General features: G+C 34.0%; 1 protein-coding gene across 1 annotated transcript in view; it reads right to left on the reverse strand.

Annotated features, from left to right (window-relative positions):
- LOC107571188 (cadherin-12-like) overlaps window positions 1-13,655 on the reverse strand; it is a 63,963-nt gene that overhangs the window by 11,217 nt on the left and 39,091 nt on the right. The window contains exons 7-9 of the mRNA XM_016257480.1: window positions 8,880-9,001; window positions 5,735-5,852; window positions 2,850-3,101 (exon numbers count right to left, since the gene is read on the reverse strand). Coding sequence (XP_016112966.1) covers window positions 2,850-3,101; window positions 5,735-5,852; window positions 8,880-9,001 — 492 coding nt within the window. The remainder of the gene's footprint in view (window positions 1-2,849; window positions 3,102-5,734; window positions 5,853-8,879; window positions 9,002-13,655) is intronic.

A 13,655-nucleotide genomic window follows, 5' to 3' on the forward strand; every position in this document is an offset into this window, starting at 1 on the left:
TATAATTTCATATCATATCATCTCATAACATATCATATCATATCATATATATATATATATATATATATATATATATTTATATATATAATTACAGTTCAAATTAAAAGGGGCCAGTAAGCTATTTATTTATTTATACTCCGCAAAGGTACATTAAACTTACTAAACATGACAGTAAACAACACTGTAACATTTATAATGTTGCATAAGGTTTCTATTTCAAAATAAATTATGATTTTACATTTATTCATCTATGAAAAAAAAAACAATTGTCACCCTTTCTACAAAAATATAAAGCAGCACAACTGTTTTTAATATTGAAAATAATAAGAAATATTTATTGAACATCATATTATAATGATTTCTGAATGATCATGTGACACTGAAGTAATGGTTGCTGAAAATTCAGCATTACTATCACATGAATAAATTACATTTTAAAATATAGAGAATAGAAAATTTTTATTTTATATTGCAATAATGTTTTACAATATTATTTTTTTTTATCAAATAAATGGAGCACTAGTGAGCATAAGAGACTTCTTTCAAAAGTATTTAAAAAACACAGTATTTTATTCCAAACTTTTGTTTGGTAGAATATATATTCACACACACACACACACATACATATTTACATATACATTCCAAACTTTTGACCAGTAATATATGAACAATTTTGAATTATATACGTATAAAAGAATATAGATGACCTCTGGTATACTGCAAGGTCAAAGCTTTGACCTTTGTCAACTTTTTGCTCCGGCTCATGGATGATCTGCATGACATCATTTTCATGTTTTATCTTGTGTCAATGAGGTGGACATACACATCATTTGAGAATTAAAAACTGCAGTGTACTGCATGTTGAGATCTGTGTCTGAGGTTCATTCGAGGACAGCCGAGTGCTAACCTCATTTTGTTGAGCATGCTCTTACTTAATGACCAGCCAGCCCACACACATTACCATGGAAACGAGGCCATAAAAGTCTCTACTTCATTCCACATCCCTCCACCTCAACTTCCCGCACATCCCGTATGCAAATGAACTGGGTTTATAACTCCAGAGATTTCCCCGTCTAGACCTCGGGGGTTAAGTTAACATGGAGAGTAATTCAGCCTGTGATCTGATGCTAATGACACTCAGAGATTTAGAGCTTTTACTATGACGTTGATGGGCGAAGACAAGGCTCGTTTAAACCTGTGCTTATTCGCTTTATCCAACTATCCTCCTCCTTCCCGGTCTTGAACGGCCAATAAACAGGCACTTAATTAACAAGTGTGTTTTAATTAAACCACCCCCAGAGAGTTTCAGAGCAGCCTATGTATCTTCTATCTAAAAAAAAAGCATGAATCCATGCAGCCCAAGAACAGCCTAAAGCCAGCTGAAACAAAATATTCATGAAATTGAAATATATGTTATAAATGCACATTCGTTTCCATCATGGATTAAAAATAAGACTTTTTTCCTCACAATTCTGATTTTTTTTCTTCGCAATTCTCTCTTAAACTTACACTTGCAAGCTATAAACTCATAGTTATGACTTTCTCAAAAGATAAAAAGTCACAGTTTCCTTTTTTTATTTGTATTTTGGAATTCCAAGACAAAAGTCAGAATTGCGAGATGTAAACATAATTCTGAGAGGAAAACGATGTCAGAAATGTGTGATATAAACTCAGAATTCCTAGAAAAATTGTCAAAATTATGAGATGTAAACACAGAATTCTGAGAAAACAAATCTAAATCACAAGATGTAAACTGCAATTGTGAGATATAAACCCGCAAGTTTTTTTTATTTTATTTTTTTTATTCCATGTCACAAGCAAGCTTCCATACTTTCCCTTTTTACTGAAGAACAAAATCTACTTCTTTCTCAAACATTTACCTCGAACCAAATGAATCATTCTTGTACTTTTCATTATCCAATCAATATTTTCTTTTCTTTATTATATTCTTCCATTTCAAAATACGCCATGCTGTAGAAATAAAATCAATTGCGAATGTGTTTCATGACTAAGTTCAAGGTAAGTGTGTCATTTCAGAACCACTTTAATCACAGAATAATTGTGATGTTCTACATTACCTATAATAGTATGTATGCTATGCTCAGTATGCACATTTTCTGCATGCACACAATACCCAGATGACCTCTAGTACTACATATGTCAAAATGACTGAGATACAACACAGCTCACTCTGTACTGAATGTACAGAATGCTGTATCCCATAATGCAATGCACTCAACATGACCTTCCATGTCTTTGGCGGTGGAAAAACTAGAAGCAAATTATTTATTTTTTTAAATGATAAGTGATTGCCAAGGTCATGTGACAAATGTAGTGAGGTAGCAAGTGAAGCAAGTGTTTCATTCCAAAAATAGCCATTTAATAAAAGGCTCTTGAAATGTGATTCAGAAGTCTATGATGGACACTATCACTGTCTGTTTAGTTTTCGTGCAAAATAAGGTTCCGGTGGCTTTTGATTTGCAGTATGCATTTTCACTCCAAATAGAATTGGGATTGCATCTGGTATATGGAGTCTGGACAGGCAGCCTTCCGTTCAGCTCCAGGAAATTTGGAATGGGTCTCCAATAACCTTGGCAGAACCAAACAAAGCAGTGTAGAAGTTGATCTGGTGTGTTTTGATACTGCCCTCCTCCTTGAAATGAGAAATCAACACACGTTTCCCATCCACCATAATGTAAATACAACACTTAGTTTTTTTGACATGAACACTTAAATTAAGCTGGTCAGATGTTTTTAACTTCTCTCTCTCTCTCTCTCTCTCTCTCTCTCTCTCGCTCTCTCTTCTTCCTCTCACTGTCTAATGCTCTGATGGATGAATGTTTGCTTACCTAGCAGTATGACGATGCACACCAGAATAGCGATCAGGGCTCCAGTACTGAGGCCCACAGGGAGGAAAATGGCTTCAGCGCTGCACGTTAATAAAGATCCATCGGTGTCACAGCCGCACACACGGATGGTGAGGGTGCCGGTGCTGCTCAAAGTCTGGAGGCCACCGTCTTCAATCACCACAGGAAGGTGGTAGATCTCCTGAGAGCGCCGTTTGAAGCCACCACGCAAGGTCACGACTCCGGCAGTGTTATCTGAGTGAAGAAAAAAAAAAAGACTGACATTTTTAGACGTGACATGCCAAAATTTTATTTAACTTTTTGATATATTTATATCTATTCATTTAATTTGCTTACATTTAAATTTCAATATAATATTTAGAATTATATTTAAATATATTAAGCAACACGGGAAGCTTAATGTTATGTTATGTTACGTTATTTAAAATTGTATAACAAGAGATCAAATTATATCTAACATTATTGTAAATATTGTTAATATATTTTCTATTTTTAAAAATGCTTCTAAAATGTTATATTTATTAGACAGTTGGAATTTATTAGACAGCAACATGGAAAGCATTTTCCTTTTAAAATATGACTTTACACATTCAGTATTACTTTACACATATTTCCTTTTTATTACGCTTCATGTCTAAATAATACCCCAACACACACACACACACACACACACACACACACACAAATAATAACATAACAATAACAATATTTGAAATATAATTAGCTATAGTTTAACATAACTTTAAATGTATAATATAATTTAATATAATATCAAATTATGTATAAAATAAATTTATCTACACATCTCTATAAGTATATAATAGAAAATTATATGCATTTTACTTTTTTAAATATTTATAAAATATTGTATTTATTAGAAAGTTTGATTAGGCATGGGAAGCAACAAACAGAAGCACTTTTTTTTAAGAGATTACTTTAACTACACATTTTCCTTTTTATTAAACTTTATGTCTATATCATACCCCCAAAGACAAAATCACAATTTGAATTTGCTTACAAACTAGCAGAGAGCTATTGATTGTTTGATGACTTTGTTAACAGCCCTAGAGCTCCACAGGAAGGGTGCTTGTGTCATTATAAGGTAGCGTTATTGATTTAGTGTAACCGCTGCATACCTCGCAAATGATATTGTGCATCACAAGAAGATCTTACATGATTTGTCATAGTGAACAAACTATCCAGTGTTTAGTGTGCTCTGAGTCTAGTTCAACAGGAACATCACACTACAGCTGAGTGCCGAATCCCCCTCAGGGCTCTAAATAATATGCTTTTTCTCTGTGCGGAGAGTGTTTGAGTCTGAACATTCATCTGAAATGATTTCAGGAGGTAGAAAAGCACTTTCACATCATACCTTCTGACCTACAGTAACATTACTTTCCTCGTCTGGTCAACTGAGATTTTGAAACTTTCTGAAGGCTACTTCATCTCTCTGACTCAGTTCCAAACACTATTACAACCAAATCTGACATTATGATGCTTCTAATCTAAATATAACGAAACTAGAGACAACAAAATCTATCAGAATGTAACTAAATATGTTACTACAAGAAAGCTATAAGTGGCGTAAAGGGCTTATGACAAGAGTTTGAACGAACGGAACAAACTGATTCATATTACAACAGATTCAGAGGACAGAGAGAGTAATGATTACTGCAGCAACACCTTATGAAAATAAGGTACTGTATATCCTATAACAGCATCATTGTGCAGTCATCTTGTGATAAGTACAGCTACTATGTCTAAAAATTTGACTTTATGTCCTAAAACGAATAAGTAAACAGTTTTTGGTTTTCACCATAGCTTGTCTTGTCCTCCAGCCATAAAAGGTTAAATGGCAATAAACAATGTAGCTGTTCATGTTTTATAAAATCAGTGTGATGTAGCTGGTGTATTAGCGTTCAGAGAAATGGCATGTTGTCAAAAGACTTTGTTGGCATCATGGCTGCTGCAAGTTGCTGGTTATGAACTCTGATTAGCCCATCTGACCCTGTCGCTGTGACTTTATGCTGGCTGCATTTTCGTGATGGGTGAGCATTTTCAAGAAAATCTTGCATGTTACAGGTAGCCTGTTTCTTCTCTTTTTCCTGAACTTCCCTCAGCGGAAACTGTCACCTTGTCCCAGTAAATCACATCTTAAGCGAGCATTCATGCCTGAAGTGAGGCCAAAACAGTGGATGTATACAGAATGTGCTGTGAAAGCTGTTCAATGTAGTGGCAGAATAGCTGTGATGGAAAATAAAAAACTATATGTAAAACACAGTTCCATGGCTTTTCCGTTAATTAAACGCCCAGTAAATCACATCTTAAGCGAGCATTCATGCCTGAAGTGAGGACAGGCGTTCCATAAGGCCAAAACAGTGGATGTATACAGAATGTGCTGTGAAAGCTGTTCAATGTAGTGGCAGAATAGCTGTGATGGAAAATAAAAAAATATATGTAAAACACAGTTCCATGGCTTTTCCGTTAATTAAACCATTGCATGCACAAAGAGCAATATATATGCAGTCTATATACACTACCGTTCAAAAGTTCGGGGTAAGTAGCTACCTTATTTTTAAATAAAGTAATATAATAATTAATAAAATAATTATTCAGCAAGGGTATGTTAAATTGATTTAAAAAATGATAGTAAAGACTTACATTGTAAAAAAAAAAAAAGTATTTCTGTTTTGAATAAATGTTGTTCTATTAATTTTTTTATTCATCAAAGAATAAAAAAACAACATAAACAATTATTATTATTATTATTAGTAGTAGTAGTAGTAGTATAAGCTCTCTCTATATATATTTTCTCTCTTTCGCTCTCCAAATAAATCACTTGGCTAAGAAATAACAGACAGACTCACTTCCAAAGTCTCTGATGGTGAAGTTTTTGGTCTTCACTCCCTCTTGAGGGGATTTGAAGAAAAATCTTTGTCCGGCTTGAGGGAGATCCTGGTCTCTTGCACTGATGACCTGAATCACCTAGACAACACAAAGTTATTCAAAAGATTATTGATCAGGGTTTAAATTGAACAAAACAGTCTCTGGTGGTATATTTGATCACTGCTGGACACCCAGAATGTGGCTAAAAATGTAAAACCTAAAGTACTCACTAAATAACTAATCTTTTAATGGTTAATCGCTTGTTTCAATATTGTATGGTGAACATTCATGTTTATGAAATGTCTAAATGATTTATGAAGGTTATTAGTGCACACAGGAATAAAATCAATTATATTTAAAAAGTATACATTATTAATTGAAATTATTCATATCTTAATCATTTAATAAAATTAACATTAGTATAGAAAACTCATTAGTCAGAGTCAGCGTTTGCTCTTAATTAATGGAGATATACAGCCATATAATACAGTATATTTCTTAGAAGAAAAACAATCCACTTTACAGTGCTTTATGTATATGAAACAATTACACTCACAACATTAAATGAAACATGAGTTAGAAACTAGTCACAAGTGCATGAAGATAAGTGGCAGCCGGCAATATGTGCTCAGTAATGTTTATTCAAGTGATCCTGTGCTTTTTCTTCTCGATTCTGCATCTAAAACCAATTAGTCTGCTTTCACATCCAGCGATCATGATACACTGTACACTACCATTACAAGCAGATCGATCTTCCGTGGCTAACAGACGTTCACACTGCCCACCCTCCCGCTAGCGTCACCTGTTGTAGGGCTGTCACCAGCGCCACAGGTGCATGCTGGGTAGGACCATTAGCGCAGCACTAATGCATCACTTACCCACCAGGCTCTTCCTGTCCAATGTTTCAATCAAACCACACAGTTCTGGCCAGAAGTGTCATATCCATTCAAACAACAACAACAAAAAGGCATAAATGATAACACATTGCATATATAAGTACCAGGTACCTAGTGAAATAGGACAGTGAAAATAATATATACAAAAATAAAATAAAAATAATAAAAACACCCTAGCAACACCCTAGATACCACTCTGAACACCCTTTTTCCCTTCCCCTTCTTGGCAACTAGTGAAGTGTAAAAATACTAAAACAAAAAAAAATAAAATGTAAAATAAAATAATAAAAACGCCCTAGCAACACCCTAGATACCACTCCAAACATCTTAGCAACTGCATACGTTTTTTTTTTCTCATTCCTGGCACCTAGTGAAGCAGGACTGTGAAAATAAAATAAAACAAAATACAATACAATAAAACAAACATCTAGCAATACTCTAGAAATTCACTACAAACATTAGCATTGCTAGTTTTATCTCATTACTAGTTTTACTTGATCTTAGTGCTGCGTTCGACACTATAGATCATGACATACTCATAGATCGATTACAAAACTATACAGGTATCCAAGGGCAGGCTTTGAGATGGTTTAGATCATACCTGTCCGATCGCTACCACTTTGTTTATTTAAATGGGGAGTCATCTCTTTTCATATTTCCCATGTTCCAAAACGGCATTCTTCCATCTTAGAAACATTGCCAAGTTACGAAACATGTTACCTGTTTCTGATGCAGAAAAGCTAGTTCATGCATTCATGATCTCTAGACTGGACTATTGTAATGCACTGCTTGGTGGTTGTCCTGCATCTTCAATAAACAAGCTACAGGTGATCCAAAATGCAGTCCTTACCAGGTCAAGAAAATATGCTTATATTACCCCAATTTTACAGTCTCTGCACTGGCTACCTATTCATTTCCGTATCAGTTACAAAATATTATTACTTACCTATAAGGCCCTTAATGGCTTAGCTCCTGCATACCTAACTAGTCTTCTACCACGCTACAATCCATCACGCTCCCTAAGGTCGCAAAACTCTGGACTTTTGGTAGTACCTAGGATAGCAAAGTCCACTAGAGGAGGTAGAGCTTTTTCGCATTTGGCTCCCAAACTCTGGAATAGCCATCCTGATAACTTTTGAGGTTCAGACACACTCTCTCTATTTAAATCTAGATTAAAGACACATCTCTTTGGCCAAGCATTCAAATAATGCATCTCATATCTTGTACTGCAGTTATATCTAATCAAATGCACATTATTATTCTTAAGTTTGGGTTAAACAAATCAATTTTGATTGGTTGGAACAGCAGCTACGCTCATTATGTCTCTATTTGTTTCTTTGGTTTTGCCACGGGATGTAACTAGGATTTACACAAGCTTCAGTCTGGATCCAGAACACCTGAGAAGAGATGATGCAACCCCTCAGAGGACCTCAGATGATGCCAACCCTGAAACAACATACAGGACTGCCACATTTTGCTATAAGTTTGATTGCATCATATAATAATTGCTGTTAATAGTGTTCATCGTCTGTTTGATTACGTCTTTAATAGATTTTTCCGTACATTTCTGCCATATGTACATTAACTGACAGTCACCACTTATTAGCTACTACTAAATATTGTAGAAACTTAATTTTCTGTAAAGTTGCTTTGCAACGATTTGTATCGTGAAGAGCGCTATACAAATAAACTTGAATTGAATTGAATTAGCAACTGCATAAGAGTTATTTCCCCCTTCATTGGCACCTAGTGAAGCAGGACTGTGAAAAAAATAAAACAATAAACAAACCACCTAGAAATGCCCTAAATACCACTTCAAACACATTATTAACTGCATAACAACATCCTGGCAACCACTAACTTCATACTAGCATTGTGGTGGTAAGCTTTGAGTGGGCAAAAACTACTCACTTTTGTTTTCAGTTAACATACAAATAAATATTGTGTAAAATAACTCATAGCATGTTTTTTTCAGAAAGGTTTTCCTGTTTATTCTAAGGTTCAGTGGTTCAGTGTAAGTGGGCAAGATACAGTAGATTAGGAAATGCTCTGGCACGCATACGCACACTGTACCTGGCTAAAGCAGGAATATACTGCACTTTCAGGATTTAATGAGAGTGTCAGACTCTGGAGTCTGTCATACATCATCTTAAATGGCTCATTAGACCAGAATTGGTTTTGGACATGCAAACATACACACATGCGCACATAACCATTTATATTCGCTCACCTGCCCGACTTTGGCGCTCTCACACACGAAGGTCTCGTAAGGCATGGCCAGCTCTGGTGGAAACTCATTAATGTCCAGCACATGAACTGTGACGGCCACTCTACTGGTCAGCACTGGGTTATCTACACAAACCACACAAACACCACATATTATGACCAACAGCACACTGTATGTCATGAGCAATGCAAAGTACACGTTACAATGCACAAGTTTACTCTTGTTCTTCAGTTATGGAAACTTTTCTGTCCCTTAGGATGATTTTAAAGTATTTTAAACCGTTTATTCTTTTTCTAAAAACGAATTAATCTGGCATGTCTGTTAACAATAAAGTCAGACGTTTTTCATTTCCAGAACATATCATTATCATCACACACAATACTCACAATAAGCATCATGCATTAAACCAAAATGATAGACTTATAAAATAATAACTTATCAAATAATATGCTCTAAATAATATGTTTTCAATTATTTTTTTAATTAATTAATCCATCAATTAATTAAGTTAATTTTTTTTATTCAGCAAGGATGCATTAAAAAGGAGACAGTGAAGACATTTATAGTGTTTCTGTTCCAAATAAATGATGTGCTTTTTAAACTTTCTATTCCACAGAATCTTGAAATAAAAGTGATAATAAAAAATGTTTCTTTAGCAGCAAATCAGCATTTTAGAATGATTTCTGAAGGATCATGTGACACTGAAGACTGGAGTAATGATGCCGGAAATTCAGCTTTGATCACAGGAATAAATTACAGTTTTAAAATATATTCATATAGAAAACAGTTATTTTAAATTGCAATAACATTTTAGAATACTACTGTTTTTAATGGACCGTTAATCAAATAAATACAGCCTTACTGAGAAACTTCTTTCAAAAACATTAAAACATTTTATTGACCCCAAACTTTTGAATGCTTAGTGCAGTTCGAAGAAGTTCCAAATTTCCAAATCAAATGACTAGAAAAGAATCACCAACTTACATTTTTAAATGGTTCCGTTTGGTATGATTTAAGAACTGCTAAATTGGGATTTAATTGACCTTGTCACATTAACAACTCCACAATTATTTACTAAAATCATTACATAGCTGGCTTATCACATTAGCTTTCTGTTGAGGAACCAAGAAACAGGACCGGGAACACAGATTGAGAGTAGTACTGATTTGAACGTTGTGTTCTAAACCACTAACATACTATACTGCCATCATGTGGTTTTACACTGAAAACCTAAAGGGGCTTTAAATATGACTCACAGTCTGCAAATAAATAGTTATGTTCTATTCTATTCTATTCTTAAAAGGCTTTTAAATGGGTAAGAAAATAAGCTAAAAATCTGTCTAACAATAAGATGCTTCTAGCAGACACACAAGGTCAGCTGTGTCCTCTCTGACACAGCTGTTGATTTTCGAACACGTCTTCCTGATATTGTTTGAATTCTGCTTGAGCGTGCAGTATGGAGGTGAACATCAGTGTGGAATAAACTTTTATAGATCAGACCCGTGAGATGGGCTCAGCATGTCTGAGGAGAAGGTGAGAAGGCTTAGAACGAGGGATCTGAACTCATCCCTCCCAGGGGTCCCGTGTAGAGCCAAGAGCCGTGAGCGACCTTGATGAAGATGAGCAATCTTTCTGGAGAGAAGGCGTGTGTGTGTGTGTGTGTGTGTGTGTGTGCAACTGTTTGTTACTTTAGCTTCAGGAGCTCCAGGGTTTCTGATGTCCAGTAAAAAAAAAATACTGTTGCTACAATTTATCTGCGATCTGACACATCATCATTCTCCAGGTCCTGTGCTTCTGCCCCAAATGTCCTGCAGCAAATTACTTTTTGAATAGCCACTGTTGGAGTTTTTTTTTATTTTTTTTTTTTAGTTCCGGCTAACTAAAAGTTAAATGCAATTCATTTCTATTTTCAAACCAAGTCCAAAAACATATTTGATATATTCAGATAACCAAAATGCTGAATATATGTCGACATTTATAATTTTCTGAATGTATACATTTAACATATTTCAATATGTCATGACAATAATTTTAATAATAATATTTTTTGTTAACAACTCAGGGTGTGACCCAAACTACCTTTGACCCACAACCACAATTTAATATGATTGGCATCTTTTAAATGCCATTTAAACTATATATAAAACTATATTTAAACTATATTCATATTTTTTTATTTTAACATTAATCTTTAAGTTTAATTAAAATACATTTTAAATTAAAAAGCTCAGCATTCTCATGAAAGTGACGAAGTTCTTCTTACAAATATATTCTATTGAAGTGGACAAATGTAGTAGACAAACACATTCGAAATACACTTTAAGTGATGTGACATGTTAAAAGACTAGGAATTATTATATTTATATTTTAAGATTGAATAATTAATGCATCAAGTTTAATATGAAAATTATAAACTGTTGCAGAATGCTACACAAATCTAGTGAGCTTTTTTATTAAAACAACAACAACTACAGTTTATAAGTTTAACCAACTATGGCTTCAACTTAACGACTTTAATGACTGATTTTGCCACTAAATGGCGCTGTTGTATAAGGGAAAAATCGTCCATTTAGCTTTAGTAACGCTAGATCTTATGACAGAAAAATTAAATTTTTCTTTGTGATGTTTTTGTTTGTGCTTTTAATGGTTATTGTTGGCCTGGCTTCAAATGAATGAAAGTGCTCTAATCACACATATAAAAGGTGCGTCTTATTTAGATCAAAACAATTGTGCTTCATTCCAGTTTTGATTGTGGCCCTGTTTATTGGTACTGTGCAAGGTGTAAACAGAGCAAATAATTATGTCTGCTTAACACATTTTGTAAAACATATTGGTTCTAACTGTATTGTAAAATAGGCTTTCCTTAGCTGACTCTATTGTAATGAGCGTCACAGAAGGGATTATGCAAATCAAGTGTATCCATATGTTTGCTGTCCTTATGGAAACTAAAGGCAGAAGTTTTCATGATGTGCAACAAGCGTGGCGAGTTTGGAGATTGTGTGCTGACTCATGCTTCCTTCAGCACTTTCATATTTAGTACAATATGATTCTGAGGCTCCAGAACATCTGGAATTCCACCTGGTGTGAAATTAACGGCCCTAAAAAACACAGGAGAGGGGAGAGAGAGAGAGAAAAAAAAGAATAACAAGAAGCTGCGATTTATGCAAGACTAGCTTGTGATGGTGTTGAACAGGTGTTCTCCGCACCTCATAATCACTGGTTCTGAGAGATATAAAAGCTATCAAGCATGTTTTACAAGACACTGTATAATGCTAGTATGGATATTGCACATGGCACACTGGTGAGATGAGCGTTTATAAGCTGTAGGACAGCAAAATGGCTTGTTAAATACTTTTGTGCTCATATAGTTAGCAACTACAAATGGTCAAAGTGGGCAAAAAAGTTTTGACTAACTTTAGGAACATGCAAAACTACATATTAAAATAAACTATTCTACCGGGACGCCTGAGAAGTTTAAAATATGAAATATGCAGTCACAGTTGTGAGATATTATGTTGCAAATGTAATATATATACTGTATATATGAATTCTTAATTAAAACCTTGAAACTCAGAAAGTCAAAAATAGCAGAGATGGCCTAGTTTATCATGTGATTCTGTGATTTATCTGAATCCATCTGGGTCAATGGAACAGAATGTAAAACTGTCTAAAAGACACAGACAGTAAATACAATATTAATAAAAATGGAGCTTCTAACACAGGGTGGACAATTCCCATTACAGTACAGGAGTGAAGTTTAACAGCCCTGACTTGTGTTAAGTCTCACCCAAATTAGCTTTAGAAATCACAATTAGCATATCACCGGTGCAACCTTGAGAGGCAGTGAGTAATAACCGTTACCATGGTGATGAAGGCTCAACTTTCAATGACCTCTCATCACCATTCCGTCTTAATGAATGTGAGTCGCCGCTTTTGTAATTTTGATTGAGCACCACATATCCTCTAAGATAATGGCGTTGGGGATTTCTCGGCAGATTTGATGACTTGATGACGATGGATTTGCTTATTTACGTGGTGATTCAATCCACAGATCTTTTCCGACACAAAAGCTGTTACAGCGATGACATCTTTGATGCTGGTCTTTGATCTCCTTTCAAATTACTTCCTAAAATAGTCAATATGAAATACAGTTTGTAAAAACACTCCCCCCTCCCATAATCTGACAGTTTTTTAAATGAAATGTTTGGAAGTGCATTTCAGCCAAATAAGAAAAAAAAATATATAATTCTTTGGTAAATCAGAATTATGAATTAAGAAGTAGAATTATTACACAAAAAGCTAAAATTATGAGATAAGTCATAATTATTAAATAAAAGTGGAAATTATGACAAAAGGTAAAAAAAAAAAAAATCTAAATTATGACTTCTAAGTTGTAATTATCAGATAAAGACGAAATTGACGAAAAATTGAGATTGCTTAATTATTAAATTATTATTAATGATTAAATTAAGTCGTAATTACGATATACATAAAGGGAATTGTGACATGCATATGAATAATGGCAACTTATGTCATCATTTTCACTTAGTATGTCATAATTTTAACTTTTTATCTCATAATTCTGATTTTATTATGATTTACCAAAGCGTGACTTTTTTTTCTTATGTGGCAAACATTAGGAACATTTCTTATTTTCCATAAAATTGGATATTAAATGTGAAATAAAAATTATATATATATATAACATTTGCATACATACATATATACATATACTGTATATATATATATATATATATATATATATATATATATATATAT

Source organism: Sinocyclocheilus grahami, unplaced genomic scaffold (genome assembly GCF_001515645.1).
Source record: "Sinocyclocheilus grahami isolate Dianchi unplaced genomic scaffold, SAMN03320097.WGS_v1.1 scaffold1561.1, whole genome shotgun sequence".
In the NCBI taxonomy this organism is placed as follows: Eukaryota; Metazoa; Chordata; class Actinopteri; order Cypriniformes; family Cyprinidae; genus Sinocyclocheilus; species Sinocyclocheilus grahami.